At 38.8% G+C, this 16368-nt stretch overlaps 1 protein-coding gene across 2 annotated transcripts; it reads left to right on the top strand.

Moving 5' to 3' along the window:
* The first annotated feature begins 3 nt into the window (after positions 1-3).
* On the top strand, positions 4-15819 carry armh3 (armadillo like helical domain containing 3). 2 transcript variants are annotated; one of them, XM_037280889.1, is made up of 26 exons: positions 4-109; positions 1055-1164; positions 1247-1303; positions 1586-1732; positions 1818-1925; positions 1992-2084; positions 2177-2251; positions 2625-2711; positions 2879-2935; positions 3193-3236; positions 3451-3511; positions 3601-3647; positions 4236-4311; positions 4549-4642; positions 5855-5956; positions 6044-6102; positions 6192-6257; positions 6981-7050; positions 7451-7511; positions 7598-7686; positions 9151-9233; positions 9346-9472; positions 9924-9999; positions 11684-11762; positions 14954-15070; positions 15184-15819. In XM_037280889.1, exons 2-26 carry the CDS (start codon positions 1063-1065, stop codon positions 15274-15276), a joined length of 2070 nt encoding a protein of 689 aa, XP_037136784.1. In that variant the 5' UTR covers positions 4-109; positions 1055-1062; the 3' UTR covers positions 15277-15819. The 2 variants fall into 2 exon arrangements, with proteins under 2 accessions (XP_037136784.1, XP_037094920.1); XM_037239025.1 differs by having other exon boundaries at positions 28-104.
* Positions 15820-16368: the final 549 nt, after the last annotated feature.

The raw sequence follows: 16368 nt of genomic DNA, 5'->3' as shown, positions 1-16368 counted from the left end.
GTAGTGACATTATGAACCAGTAGGAGGCTCGACGGCATTAGCAGTATGCTAGCTGAAGAGCAACTGTTGTGTCAAGGATTCATGAGCTACATCAAACATTTAAAGTGAGGTGAGAATGAACACGCGCATCTATGTAGAAACGTATCCAAATAGCCCAACACGATACTGACGTAAATTTCCACCTTCTCACGTTCCTTGTAAAAAGCTCGTTAAATAAATGCTAACGTCGTTTTCGTGTACGACTTTAGCTCGGCAACGCTAGCAGTAGATTCGCTCCCCGATAATTTAAACGCAGGGTGTTACTTAAGTAATCATAACAGTGGAAGAAAATACCCTCGGTAACATTATTACCCGATTGTATTCCCACAAATCAGGTAAAGTCTAGCTAACTAGTCAACAACATTGCGTCTTAGCTAACGCTAGCTGAATAGATGCTTCCTGAGTGCTACATTTTAGCCAACATCAGCTGATAAACAAGTTACATGGCTAGCAAATGAGTGCAATTGCGAATATGTGAAATTACTGCAGTACATTTTGTTAAATGATGAACCGATTGACAGCACGAGTCAGAGGCGGCGAAATGGTCGGGGCACTTTGGGTGAACACAACCCACTTTCACGCATTTTTCCACACTGGGGGCAGCTTTATAAAGATACAATGTTGTGTACCATAATTACGTTCAACAAAAGAGTAACAAAATGTTAAAATGGAAGGAAAACTATTTTTTTAACAGTGTTGAATCACTTGCATGCACATTATCCTTTTGGAGTTTTTTAAATTCTCTCCCATCAATAACGACAACATGGTGTGTGAACTTAAAACCTAGTTCTTGTTCCGATGTCTAAATTGTTGAATGCATACACTAGTAGCACAGCTTACAATTTTTAAGAGTGGCTAACGTCAATGTCTCTGCTATTCAAGATACTATTCTAGAGATAAAAGACGTTTTTGCACTTAATCATGGGTTTAGCTCATGACAGTGATCATATGTTATCAATAAATACATTACATACTTACAACCATGAAGTGTGATTTTATGTGTCTGTATCTTTAGACCTCACCATGGCTCAGGTGGAGAAGAAGGCAGGTTTGCTGAGAAGGACATCGTCCTCCAAGAAACCGCTGAAGGAGAAGGTGGTGTTGATGTATGATGAGATCTTTGCAGTGAGTATCATGCACCACCAACCCACTATATAGTCACATTTATAGTGGTATTATTTTTGTAAATGTTGTGTGTATGTTTTAGAAAGAAGACCCAGCGAAGAATAATCCTCGCTTCTGGGATGAGCTGTTTCTGATGAAGGTACAATATACAGTTGCTACTTTAAATGTAAAAATCTGTGGAAGTGCTTTTTATAAAATTAGAAAAATATTTTATGAAATGACTAATCTTATACAATAGGTTGTAATACGTATCATCTCACATGAATAACAATTCATTTAAGGTTGTGATCTAGAAGTAAAGTTTTGATGGACATTGGCATAAAGTTATTTACCCAATAACAGGAGCTGACAATTTAATTCACACTTGCAACTGGTTAAAATTGGGAAAAGCTGATCAACCTTTGTGTTCCTCATTTTCCAGGTGAACTTGGAGTACCTGGAGTCAAAGCTGGAGAGTGTCGATGGCGAGGAGGTGCAGCGGATTCAGGACAACATCAATTCTCTCTTCCATCACAGTGTTCAGGCCCTTGGAGAGGAACATCAAATTAAAGTGGTCAATGCTCTCCAGGTGACTGAAGATTTTTGGACCCCATTGTGTGCTATATGTTTAATCTCTCATTGAACTCGTGTGTTCTTCCTTCCTGCTGTCCCAGACACTATGTGCGCTTTTCAGAGGAGTTCATCAAAAGAACAAGTCGGCGTCTGGCTTTGACATCATTAATATGCTTGTTGGCTTTGACAAGGCTGAGCAAAGGATGAAGGTACACAGTCAATATACAATGTGGAAGAAAAAAACATGGCAAATGTATGTGATGTTTGTGCTCCAGGATCTAATGGAAAGACTGGACAGCCTCCTTTGTGGAGATGGCTCAGAGAGTCTGAAGAGCCTTTGTCTCAAATTGCTGCTGTGTCTGGTGACGGTGAGATACCTCAACTATTTGGAAGAGTGCAGTTGCTTCTAACACTGTTAGAGACCATTTTTTTGACTTCATTATATGTTGCGTGTTTACAGGTAACAGACAATATTAGTCAGAACACCATCTTGGAATATGTGATGATCAATAGCATCTTTGAAGCCATTCTGCAGGTACTGATACTGGCTGTGGAAATATACATTTTGTGCAAGGGTTTTTAAACCTAAACACCACGTTCTGTGTACAGACATCCCATAATGTTTTTCATTACTCAAGTCTAAATAGCATAACCTTGGTGGGGTTTTAAATGAGAAATTATCATTGTAATTATTTTAATTGAACTTACTAAATACCTCGCTGCAAAAAAAAAATCTATCCTAATGAACCAGCGCAGATGCAAATAGTGGGAAGATAATCTGAAAGGTGTTCTTCTCATAACATACCCACATTTCGTGGTCGTTAGTATTGACTGTAAAGTTTTTATTGTGATCATTTTGTCTTTGAAAATCGTTTTTGGTCATCAGCGCTTCTGCTCCGTCTCCACAGATACTTTCTGATGTGTCCAGTAGAGGGCAGCATGGTTTTGACGCTGTCGTTCTTCTTGCTCTTCTGGTCAATTACAGGAAGTATGAGGTTTGTTTGTTGACTGACTTGATGCACCAGTATTAGTAATGTAACAAAAGCAGTATCTTCGTTGGATCTTGTGCACTCCAGTGTGTCTGTTAGTTTAGTTCACAAAATGTTTGTACCATCCTTCCAACACATTTATTTTCACCGTTTTTTCCCCCTCTCTCTTTTAGTCTGTAAATCCGTATATCGTGAAGCTCTCCATCGTGGATGATGAGCCAACACTGGATGTAAGTATGCCATGCAGTATGGTGTGCAAAAGTTTCAAGCTACCTTTTGTTTTGTTGTATGAATGACCTTTTATGGGAATAGTCAGATCTTTTTTTCAGTCAGTGTAAAAAAGTATGTCCTTGAGAATCATAATGGCTTTCTGACTAACTTTCACTTCGACATCTTCTATGAACCAAGAAGTGGATTGAACAGATTAACACAAATGTGATCTAATATGTATTGATTTGTTGCTGTCCTTGTTTTTTTTCTCTCTCAGGGAATGGGTCTTGTTGTCCACCATGCGCTAATGGACTATAACAGGTAAAATCTAATCCTTCCACATATAAACTAGAAACAGTTGTATACAATAGGGCTGCACAATATTAAAAAACATGCCATATGCGTAATGTATGTAGACTATATTAATATATTGTAATATAAACAATGTAATGAAAGAAATGACATTTTCATTCTATAATGAGTAACAGCTTTGTGTTCTTCCTGTTAATTGTCCCTCTTCATTTTCTCGCTTCAGGCAGTACAAAAATAAAGAGGAAGAACACCAGGGTGGGTTCTTCTCCACCCTCACGAGTATGGTACGTATTTCCTTTGTACAATTTATTGAAAGAAATGTCTGTAAACTTTTGCATTGATGGTCAGATTTGTTCTATGCATTCATCCACAGGTGGGCAACATGTTTATTGCAGATGCGGACGAGAAGCTCTCTGTTCAGTAGGTGTCAAGTAATCGCAGTGTTAAGTCATATTTTGTTTGTTTTAGTGGTTGCAACAATTTGGCTATTATGCGATTCAATACTCATAAATGTAATTTACTGGAAAAGGTTGCCAAGGTGACCACATGACTAGCTCGCAGATTTGTTCTAAAACTAGCTCAGCAGTGATGGGACATTGTAATTTTCTAGGAATGTCGTAGAATGTCATTTGAAATAATAAACACAAGACAATTTCATGGCAACAAAGTACAGTGCACATTGACATTTATCTGTTTCCTAATTATTGTGAGAAATAGTTTATATGATCAGTCGTCACATATTGATTATCATTAACAATAATATTAAAGGTAATTTCAGAAAGAAAATCATTCTAAAGTCAAAGATTCCCACTAACCAGTACCCAAGATTATAACTCTTACTTTCAAAAACATTATTGGCCCTTGCAGCTAGACTAAGTTCTGTTTGTTTTGAACTTTACAGAAATAGATTGATAGTATTTTATAAATCTGAGGTTGTTGTTGTTGTGTGACTATTTCTCTTTCAATTAATCTGCCGGCTTTGACTTTGAATTTCCATTTTGTCTGCAGGACCAATGAAGCAATTTTGCTGGCACTGTACGAGGCCGTGCACCTCAACCGCAACTTCATTACTGTATTAGCACAGGTAACAGTCAAACCTTTAGCCCCGTGTTAACTGCATTTAATTAGTCTCTTTATGAAGATTAAATTGTGAGTCGTAGTTGTCGAGATGATGGCGTTTTTCTTTTGGGGCAACTCACAAGTTGCTTCATGTCATAGTGTTCATTTCAAACTATTACTGTACTGATGAAAATATGACGCTATTATCCTCTGAGTGGCATCTTTATAATAACATATTTCATGTTGGTTTTTTCCTCCACAGAGCCACCCTGAGATTGACAATGTAGCTACGCCGACCAGCCAACCCCAGACCACACCAACAACGCCGCTTGGCACAACGCCACCCTCTCTAGACAGTATGTCTTTTTTTTTTTTTTTTAATCTTCTGTGCTTACAGCCGTAGTTTTTTTTTTTTTTTTTTTTTTTTTGCAATTAGTTAGGTAGACATACCACAAGGAGTAGCATGCTAGATTACTTTTAAAGCCCTAAAACCTTCAGAATTTCCAGAGTGAAAATGTAATTTCCCCTCTCATGCCCCAAGCAAACAATCCTGCTTTCCAATTTGAAGAATCGCAGAGCCTCCACTGGAACGATGTATTTACCAAAGCTTGAAACCACGACCTGCCCTTTATACATTTTCGAAGCACCTGATTGGCCCTGAAATGGACCAAAGTATTTAGAAAGATTCTTAGAATTGAGTCTTTGCCTCCGTTTGAGCAAAACTGTGTTGCAACATGCATTTTTCATAACTGCCTTAAAACATTGACCAAAAACTTGAACGCACAAATGCACCTACACCAGCAACCTTTAAATATTTAGTAGTTTGTTTTCTAAAATGGAGTTGCTTCAGTTAATAGCCCTACCAAGAGAGCCAGAAGAGATATTAGTCCATACTCACGTTTCTCATTGAACCAAATCGCTTTATGTTTTGCATTTTCACATGCGGCTCATTTGGGATACACATACGCTGTCACTCCTAATAGGTGCAATCTTTTTACCTCAGCCTACTTTTTTTTCCCATGGCTATGAGAGCCATTTCTGCATGAAATATTAACTCCTCTCTTAAGATGAAGCTGTCACATGCAGCCTTTGTTAAAACCTGATCACACAAATGCCTGCAGTCAGGAATATCCAAGCACTAAAGAAGTCTCTGTGATGGAATCTGTCCAGACAGTGGGAAACGGTCCTGTCCCATGAGCCTGCAGTGATCGGAGGAATATGGAAACAAATGAGCGAAGGGGAGGAAATAGAAATGTCTGCTTCATCATTAAACAAGCAGCTACGATCAGAGTGATACTAGTCAAGATGACACAGCGGCTTGGATAGATCCGAAATGTTCCTTATCTTATCAGTGTTTGCCTAAATAAATACAACCACAAAAAAGCACTGCTGTCACTTTTAGACAGCCAGGTCAAGGCTCATGGACCTTTTGATTAGGTTATTAAGGGAATAACTGACCTGGAACTGACTTGTGAATATTTTGTCAGATTTTAAAGTCATTCAATAGAAGCTCTCTGCAGACTTACACCCAAATTGGCCGAAGTTTTAATTGTTCACGCTCCGTGTAGTGATGAACAACCCAGAGCTGCCACTGGATCCCAACCTACAGACAAGCAACCTTCTCATCACCTTCCTCAAGTACGCCTCGATCGTAATGCAGGATACTAAAGGTAAAAAACATAATTTTCTATTGCTTTTCTTTTAATGCTTTCTTTACTCCTTTCATACATACATGTGAGGTGTGTACTTGTTTTCAGATGAGCATCGACTCAACAGTGCTCGCCTGTGCCTAATCATCCTCACATGTATCGCTGAGGTAGGAGAAGCGTGCATAGCTTGACATCCATCAGTCATCTGAGCTTGGGACCATGGTCGTGTTTACCAAGTGTCATATGTGTGTGACAGGACCAATATGCTGATGCTTTTCTGCACGATGATAACATGAACTTCAGAGTCAGCCTGCACAAAATGGTGAGTCTTTGGTATGAAAATGTTGAATGGTTTATTGAGTATGCTTGGGCCATCACCTTGCGTGCCATACTGATCAGAACTTTTGAAACAATCAATTAGTTTAGTTTAGTGCCAATTTTAAAGGACATTTCTGGAGAGAGGAGGGATTAAGGCAACTATGTACAGTAATTTCTATGTGGTTTTTTTATATTAAATAGATGATTGATTATCACAGTACTGTATTTTCATAACAGCGTCATGATGATCTGGTTTTATGGATCCGTTTGAAACAATTGTTTACCACTTGACTTGATTCTGAAAACGTCTGGGCTGTTTCGGGACATTTTTACATTGACCTAATGTGTTAAATGGTTTACAATTTTATCCTTGTTCACAGTAACAATTGGGTTAAGACAAGGAAGTGTGTTGTCTTTTCTGTTATTTGATATTGGGTTGAAGGCAAGGTAGCGAGTGATTTCCAGTGTGCTGATGAACTGGTATTTTCTCATCCAGAAAAGGTCCGCAGGACTTGTTTAATGTTGTTTAATATGGCCATCAGTATGACCTTCTGCATAATAACAAGGAAACTAAATTATGGCCCAAAACATGCAATCCTACCTTGATGATCCTTTTCTCGGTTGTCATGGAGTGTGTTGTGTTGTTGTGTTTTATATACCATAAACCATGTAAGAAGTATCAGATGATCAAGTCTTAAGACATGATCTTGTTCTTTCCCTTTTGCAGCCCATGAGGCACCGAAAGAAAGCTGTGGAGAAGAATATCCCGTGTCAGCCGCTGGTATGTGCACTTTTAGGTAAGAAGGTGTTTTGCATCGTATCTGTTTTATCATCATATTTGAGGCCTCATCGTTGCGAGTTAGTTCAGTTATGTTTATCGTTTGTGAAGGTTCATACGGTCTTCTTAAGTTTACTATTTAAGGCTACAGGAAGTAGCCGAAACCTGTAAAGCAGGTAAAATAATCTTCCCTGTCTGTCTGACTAAAAGAACTGTTTAAATAATTACTATGTTTGTGCATAAATAATTATACGGTGTAATTAGTAGTTTCTTGGGAGTTGTATGTGTTCTGGGAATACCACTGATATATTCACTTGAACATGCTTTTGTCACCTGCAGGCATTTTGCAAGATAGATTGTGTATCAGCTTTTAAAATGAACCTTTCAACTGCTTTTTTTTTTTTTTTAACTTTCCGTAGATCTGATGGTAGAATTTATTGTCACACACATGATGAAGGATTTCCCCATGGATTTATACTTGTGAGTAAACACACACACACAGCACACAAAATTGCATATATATCATCACATTTTGTTTTGTTTTGTTTTGTTTATGTCCTGATCAGGCGTTGTGTTCAGATCATTCACAAACTTCTCTGCTACCAGAAGAAGTGCAGAATCAGGGTACACTACACTTGGAGGGAGCTATGGTCAGGTATGCATCATTGCTAAAAAGGAAAAACTTCTGCAACATTATTTTAACCAGGCACCATAACAATATAACCACTATAAGAGCTACGTTAAATATTCTGCCTTTGCACCAATAATAATGTTATGTTTTCAAATAATACTGACACTGTTATTTGTCAATTGACTGTTCACATTTAAACTGAACATCACTATAATTTGTAAAGGCAGAATATTTTATGAATTATTATTATTAATTATTATTGAAGTATCATTGTTCGGGACCGGTGATAAATCAATGTCAGTGTGTGTTGCAATGGACACACGAGCGATATCAAAAGACAATATTGAATATGTTCAATAAAATGTTCAACAGGGAAAAAAAAGATCAGGAATCCATGCTGTGGGCAGAGGCAACAGTATGGTGTTAGATTTGTGCCACTATTACATGCACATTAGAGGAGATTTTGTAGACAAAAGTGTGTTATTTGAGCAGTCCATTGACAGCTTGCCGACCCCTCGAAGAAGAAGCTGCCGAACCAACAAAGAAACGCGCGCCTACACACGCTTTGTGCGTGCAGAGGAGACGTGCCGAGCGAAACTGTGGCTTTACTCAAATACATGTGCAGTAAGTTGACACTTAGTCACAAGTAAGTCGTGCGAGCAACATAGCTGCCGTGGCTTATATCGGCTTATTTACAGTGCTCCTTCATGCAGGGCACGTCTTGCGCTCGTTCACATTAGGGCAGGGTGTAAATTTGGTCAGAGACTCGGGGGAGAGAGGGAGTAGCAAACTGAGCTAAATATAAAGTTTCTAACAGTTTTAGAACTACAACCGCTTCCTTTTCTTTTGAACTCAAGGTCCCAATTTCGCTGTTTTTCATCTTCCCAGGCTGCTTTGAGCTATGTTGAGGAAGACTGTTTTTGTAAGATTTGTGTTGTAAATCTCTTGAAGCTTTAATTTGTTGTGCATCAATGTTTAAGTGTTTACACCCTAAAACGCAATTTGGCTCTGAAGTCATTGCCATGTGCATTTGGAAATAAATTGCATCATTGAGTTTGGATAATGAGTCTCTAAAGAAAGCACAATCCATCGTGGTGGCCTTGGTTCAGTCCGGTCAACGCAACACACGATCACATTCCACTTTTTAATGGTCCCATTGCGCTGTCTCTCATTAGAATACTGATTCCTCTAATCAGACCAATAATCAGCTTCATTCTCTGGATGGCGTCATTTTCCCTGCTTGTGGTAATGATAATAGAAGGAAAAGAAAAGAACGAGTCAAATTGAACCGGCAGATGCTGTTACCTTTCAGTGTTGTTTAAAAAAAAACATTCTTTTTTTTTTATGTGCAGGTAGATGTCTCTGTTGCCTACATTATGTCATAATATTAATAACGAACAAAGCTTCGTGCTGCTGCCACATTTGCCTGATCAAAGATGTCTGTCGGTTTTGTTTTTCATTAACGAGTCTTGGTCTCCCTCTGCATAGCGCTTATCAACCTGCTCAAGTTCCTACTGTCAAATGAAACCGCGTTGCTGGCCAAATACAACATCTTTCATTTGGCACTACTGGTAAGAAACAACAAACCAGTGTTAAAAATATTAAAAACGTGATGCAGAGAAGTGTCAGGTAATTTTGTTAGTGACTGATTTAAGCCTACTTTGGCTTTGTTTCCCTCTCCAGGTGGTTAACCTGTTCAACATGTTCATCACATACGGCGACACATTTCTGCCCACATCAAACAGCTACGATGAGCTCTACTATGAGATCGTACGAATGCACCAAGTGTTTGACAACCTCTACTGTATGGGTACGTTGACATTCTTAAGGCATTTATAAACCCAATAGGTCCAGCCACAAATGATCAAAACATCAGCAACATTTGCATGGAAACCATACTAAGTCTAAAATACAATTTAACGGAACAGAAGCTTTGATTGTCATTAATGTTTTACATTGTTAAATCTGCCATTCAAAATTGACTTGGGCACAAATTACACTGTTATATTTTCTTTGAAATTATTTGTAATTTGAAAAATGGAATTATAGTCTTTTAAGTCAAGGCACCATTGTATAGTTTGACTTCTTTAAACCTGCAGATACCATGCAGGAAAAGAATGAACTGCAACTTTTTAAAATTTACTCCTCCAGCAACATGACCATAATTCTGTTTGCGGATTTAGATAATTATGAAACGATGTGATATGCTGCAAATATTTTTTTTAATAAACGTTTTTGATCTACAATTTATTGCTTTTCAGTGCTGAGAGTGTCAACAAACACTGGCCAGTGGAAGGAGACTGCGAGTAAAGTCACACACGCCCTCATTAATGTTAGGTAATAAAAAGCGCACGCACGCACACACACACACACACACACACACTAAAAACATATGCAAACGGAAAAAGTCATATTGTGTGGCGTGTTAAATGGATTGCAAAGAAGAATGTGGTGAGGTCAAAATGGAGGGAATCAATTATTTGTATTTAATTTTGTTTCCCTATGCCAACCTAATCTTATTTTGAACTTCCTCCACCTCTCCCCAATGCCCTTCAGTAAGATTCTTTTCCCAGTCGTAAAGTAATATCTCATCCATGATCCTCCGAGGTCATCCCGGCTTGAGGTCCCTGTGGTGTGTTCATATGAGCTGGGTTCTCCCTGAGGTTTCTTTCACCTAATCAGTTGTGCGCTCCACAGAGACTTTCCTGTTTAAATTGGCAGTTGTAAAGGTTGAAGGCAAGGCAGCCGGTTGTGAGTGTCAAGGAATAATTTACCAATGAATAGATAAATGAAGCCAGGGATGAATAAAAATGTCAGATAGTTGATAGTGGAATTAAACCAATTTGATTCCTCCCATCACCCCATTCCTACATTAAATGCCCTTCTTCATGTAAATGACAGCAGAAAAAAAAACATGGAGCAGTATTCTCTGCATGTCTGTAACTAGAATTTATTTGCTACATACTGCCAGTGCAGGCGGAGCCATTGAAGTGGCATCCATTTATATTCGGCCTATGGAGCGGATCATCCCGTAGAATTGAACGCTAATGTGGGAAACTAATGCCTTTTTGAAATCCCCCAGTATGCGCAATAAATATAAAGCAGCCAATTAGATCCAGTCAAATAGAAATGTGGTGAGGAACAGGTCAACTGTTGCCTGCTTCGCTATTTTGTCAAACCTGTACACTCGGGTACAACCGTATTTTGGTTTGCTATGTGCCAGAAGTGTCAAAATTAATGGAGTAATTGAAAACATAGATAATCAAATTATTCCCCTCAAATTTTAAGAATTGAGTAATCGTTTAAAGATTGTCCAAATGTTCTGATTCCAGAACCTCAAAAGTATATATTTTCTCATTTATAAAAGCAGATCCAGTTGTTTTATGTCTTATTAAAATAAGACGTTTGCAGACATCTGCTTTTACTTTCGAAAACAATGATCATCAGTCCTTCTTGTGTGAGATTACGTATTTCATATTTTTTAATCACTAAATAATAGCAAATAAACAAAAATAATTGGTTGATAAACAGTAATTGGGTTAAAAAATGAAGACATTGTAACCCAAATAAAATCAGATCAGATTATTTGATCAATTGATTAAATAATCAAATAATTGAATCTAGAAATATTCGACAGTGACAGCCCTGCAGTGGCCAAGTCAAAAGACCGCCCATATTTTTAATTTAGTTGAATTTGCCTGTAAATGTATGCTTCAGTTCACAATTAGGCAAGTCTTTGATGTGCATTGTGGCCACCCTGGCCCAATCTGCTGAGGCCTGACCTCATCTCCCTCCTCTGAGATGATTTGGACTCAGACTGTGAGCCAGGTCTTCATCAGTGCCACGTGGCTTTAATGCTCTTGTGGATGTTTGGGAGCAAATCCCTGCAGTCTGCTTCCAAAATTGTGATGAAAGCTTTTTGCAGTTGACTGGAGCAGCAGATTTAATTTCTGTAAATAGTAAATGAGGTGTTCAGTCACATGTAGCTCTACACCCAGTAACGCACAATTTTGTCTTTAAGGGCAATCATCAACCATTTTAACCCGAAGATTGAGTCATATGCTGCTGTGAACCACATCTCCCAACTGTCAGAAGAGCAGGTAACAGTAACACCAAAACATTAATATTTTATGGGCATTTGGGCATGCTGTGGGATTATATAACCATTAGACAGCAATACAGGCGAAATGTATTACTAATGGTGTTGTGGTTCATCGGCCCACTTTGTATGGGTTCAATTTCCACTCAGACAATGTGAATATCAGTGTGAATGGTTGGTTGTGCATAAAACTTTTCTAGGATTTAAAAGCATTTACTCTTTACGGGTATATTTGGAATCTTGTCAATGTGGTAAGCAATTTGAGTATAAGTAAAAACAGAAATGTGATCTTTCTGAAATTATTATTACCGTAATTTTCGGACTATAAGTCGCGGTTTTTTTTCATAGTTTGGGTGGGGGGGCGACTTATACTCAGGAGCGATTTATATACATATATATGGGTTTTTTTCACTTTTTTGGGCATTTTATGGCTGGTGCGACTTATACTCCGGTGCGACTTATAGTCCGAAAATTACGGTATTATTTTTTAGCCATCAGAAAATTTGGGAAAATAGTCTGATTAGCAGTTGTATTCAAACATTTCTTAGTTGGGGCAAGGCAGTATAGTGGTTTAGTGGTAGGTATGCCTCGCATAGTTTAAGTGTGTGAGTTTAAGTGTGTGGAAGTCAGAATGTAACCCGCCTCTTTCCTCGGCTCGGCCGCAACCCAAATGAACAGACACCTTCTGTGGTCTTCTGCTGGAGCCAATGTTGTGAAAATGTTTTATGTTGAGATGTTTTTTTACATACATTGGTCATGACAAGTGGTTATTATAGTAATTGTTGGCTTCGCCTGCCATCAGCACGAACTAACTTCCACTGGATTTTTCTCCCTTAACAAACACTACTAATTGTTGTTACAGTCTTTGTAGATTTTCAGAATTAATCAGCCCGTCTGTCCACATCCTAAATCAGCTCTCTTCCCTATTATGGTGCTTAGTTTGGATTTAGGCAGATAACCAATGCGTCGGAATACTGTGACTTGCTGCCATTTCATTGCAAGATTTGTTTTTAGTTTACAACTCCGGACTTATTTCTTTTGTCTGTTTGCCGACATAATTAAATGGTTTGCAGACACACACATGAGCACTAAATGATGTTGTTTTGTCATTAAGGAAGCGCTGGATGTACGGGTGATGAGACGAGCTCATTAAAGTCAAAGAGAGCGCAGCGAGGATAGGAAAAACATTTTTTAAAACGATAAGAGTGATGGATATGGCCATTATAATCCCACCACACTCTTATCTGCTTGACTTAATCACAAGAAGCAAGCAAGGAAAATGGAAGTTTGGTGTGACTGAGCTGCGAGATGCACATTTTGTTACTAGGAGTTCCAAATTAGACTAAAGAAGCCCAATAGACTCGTGCTTATTAAGTTCTGATAGCTGGTTGTCAACTGTTCTGACACTATTACCGTATTTTCCGGACTATAAGGCGCACCTAAATACCTAAAATTTTCTCAAAAGCCGACAGTGCGCCTTATACTCCGGTGCGCCTTATATATGGACCAAATTCCTAAATTTAAACTGGCCCGAAGCATTGTGTTATGAAATCAATCATAAGTGGCCCGCTGAAGACTAGGAATCATGAATCAAAAAGACTATGGATCATTATTTTGTGATTATAAAGTAATTTGTTGCGTCTGAAGTTGAAATAAAAAAGATAAAATGGAGAATGATTTGATTTGGATTAAAAATCTGACATGATGCATTAATGGTGCGCCTTATAGTCCGGTGCGCCTTATATAAGGACAAAGTTTTAAAATGGGCCATTCATTGAGAGTGCGCCTTATATTGCAGAAAATACGGCACTGACTAGTTTCGGGGCTCATTCAAACTGTGGGTCCTCAAATGCATCATCATGTCTTGAATTTCCTTACTCTGCCTTGAGTCAACACACACACGCCTCTACCTGCACACCATTTTCTAGTCGTGATAGTGACACAAGAAGATTAATGATGTCCATAACCACAGCTCCACATTCCAATGCAAACACATTCCATCTTGGGGCCAGTTGTGTTGTTTGTTATCGAAGATAAGAGAAACACAAGGGTGACGTGTCTGCTCGATGATGCAGAGCGTAACCATGGCGGAGGGATGTTTGTGGGCCAAAACCTCTTTGCTCAACCGTCACATGAGCCTGCTCTAGATTCCTTTTTCATGCTTTGTTTACTTTCCTTCCATTTTTCATTTTCTTTTTTTTTTTTGTCCTTCCAACCTGTTTGTCACAGCTGACACTTCTCCTCTGATTGTCCCACCTCCCACCAGTTTCAACTCTTCCGAGCTTTTCATTTTGTTTTCCAGAACGCACATTAACTGAGGTTATCATTCAAACATGCCTCACACAGAGATTTTTCATCACAATGCCATTTTACAAATAAAATCGCTGCTTTTGATTAATTTAAGCAAAACGTCTTGGAAGTTGACGAGTCAGCTGTTTTAGACATTGCATAGCATGTGGGGAGTGCAGACAATAAATGGAACCAATCTTCGCTTAACATCGATATGATTCCATTTGTCCACATCAGCAGCATTTTTTTCTTTGTGGAGGAAAGCGTTCCAGTGCAAACGTTTCATGCGGTGTTATGGGGGTCATTTATAAAGGAATGAAAAATGTCTGCATTAGCGCCTATTTCATGGCTGAGGGGGTAACTGTCAGGGGTGGCGCTGTGGAGAATCTTTGCATAATTAACTGATTTCACTCCAACTTCTCATGTCAGCTGGACAAACAAACACACACACACACACACACACACGGACACGCACGTCACGTTTTATCATTTGGAATCAAATAACTGAGAGCCACAGTTGATGCACAAGAGAGGAAGAGAAAGGAGAAAAGCCAGAAATAGCTTAGAGGGACCCAGCAGACGACTATGATGATTATGACGACAATGAATGACTGAATTTTATTTGTTTCAAACATGTCAACTATACATCATCAATCAAATGAAGACAAGTAAAATCAAAAGCAAAAACAAGGTGAAAGTCTTTTAAATTACGACTTTGTATAAATACTAGGTACAAACAGAATACAATCTACTGCACAAAATGGGCAGAGTTTACTTGTAATGACAATGATGCAGCATGTGATGATCTCCCTTAAATAAATGTTGTGCTGAAGTATTCAACCCTACTAAATATTAACTGGCTCATGTCATGCGGTGTCTCTCTTTTGCCTCGGGTTGCTTTAGGTGCTGGAGGTGGTGCGCTCCAACTACGACACGCTGACACTCAAACTGCAGGATGGTTTGGACCAGTTTGAGAGATACTCGGAGCAGCCCAAAGAGGCGGCTTTCTTTAAGGACCTGGTAAGACAACCAAAACATCAAAACCGCTGGACTAGTGAACTTGTGTCTCGTATCGTCTTTTGATCTGTAACCCCTAGGTCTTCAGAATAAAACAAAATGATGTGTGTTCTCAGGTGCGCTCCATCAGCCTGAATGTGAGGAAAAACGTGTCTTTAAACACCCTGAGTCAGGATGTTCTTCTCAAAGAGTTCTCCACCATCTCCTGAGAAGCATCTGCATGCTCATGCTAACACCAACTGGAACATGACCTCTTCATTCCTCTTGGACTATTGAAACTTCTCTCATGGGCCGCAAGCACTTTGTCAAGGACAGCTCTGCCGTGTGTGTGGATGCAGCTGCGGGTGTGGCTCCTTGTGCGTAGGCTGCAGTATTGGCTGGACTGTTAACAGGCACAAATGTTTGGATTCCAGATAGTTTGAACAAGTATTTTTAACCCTGCGCTAGTGCCGCCTGCTGTGATTGGGTGCGTCTAATTTATGACTCCGCTTTGCGCTTCAAGTACCCTACGCCTTTCAATTACATTTCAAGTATTTTTCACTTGACACATTTTGCGGATCAAAGACTTGGAATGTAGTTGATGCTCTGGAGTTACCAAAAGTAAGCCATGACTAACTGCTGTATATCTTACCGGTCATTTCTCGCGTTTCATGAAACTGAATGTGCTGAGTTCTTTTTCCTCAATAGATGTATTTCCACATGATTTGATTTTTGCTTCAAGTCTGACAAATAAAAAAATATATACATGCACACGTGTGTCTCATTCATTCTGTGTAGTTTAAAGTACAGTGTTTGTATTTGTTCCTGTTTATTGTGAAAATAAAGCAGACCTTCACTCAGATGCACACATTCAGGAAAATGTAGTGTTTGTCCAAATACGGAAAAGTAAAGTTTTTACTTTTTCTGTTCTCTGTTCAATGACAGATTACAAGACTTTGTTTTTGATTGTTTTGGCAGAAGGTTTTGTCTCAATTTGATAATTTAGTGTATCAAACAGTGCATGTCTCAATCGAACAACCAGGCATTGTGGCTTCTAATGAGCTTCTTAATGCACAGGAAATAATCGAAGGATTCATGCTTTGTTTATGGTCTATCTGACAGTGTAGTGGTTCACTCACCTAATTTTGTGATGTAGCCTACTGGCCAGTCAAAGGTGTAGCCAAGCTAACCTACATCATGATCAGAATAAGATTGTTAACAAATGGAAGGATGTGTTTAAGTGCAGACCAGGTCAGACATTTTTAACCGCAACAATCCATTAACGCTGCTGAGTATTTGGCAGACTGCATTTAAGCATTCCG

The sequence above is a fragment of the Syngnathus acus genome, chromosome 1 (genome assembly GCF_901709675.1).
Source record: "Syngnathus acus chromosome 1, fSynAcu1.2, whole genome shotgun sequence".
Taxonomy (NCBI): Eukaryota; Metazoa; Chordata; class Actinopteri; order Syngnathiformes; family Syngnathidae; genus Syngnathus; species Syngnathus acus.
The sequence above is the reverse complement of the archived record's forward strand: the minus strand, read 5'-3'. Positions and strand labels throughout refer to the sequence as shown.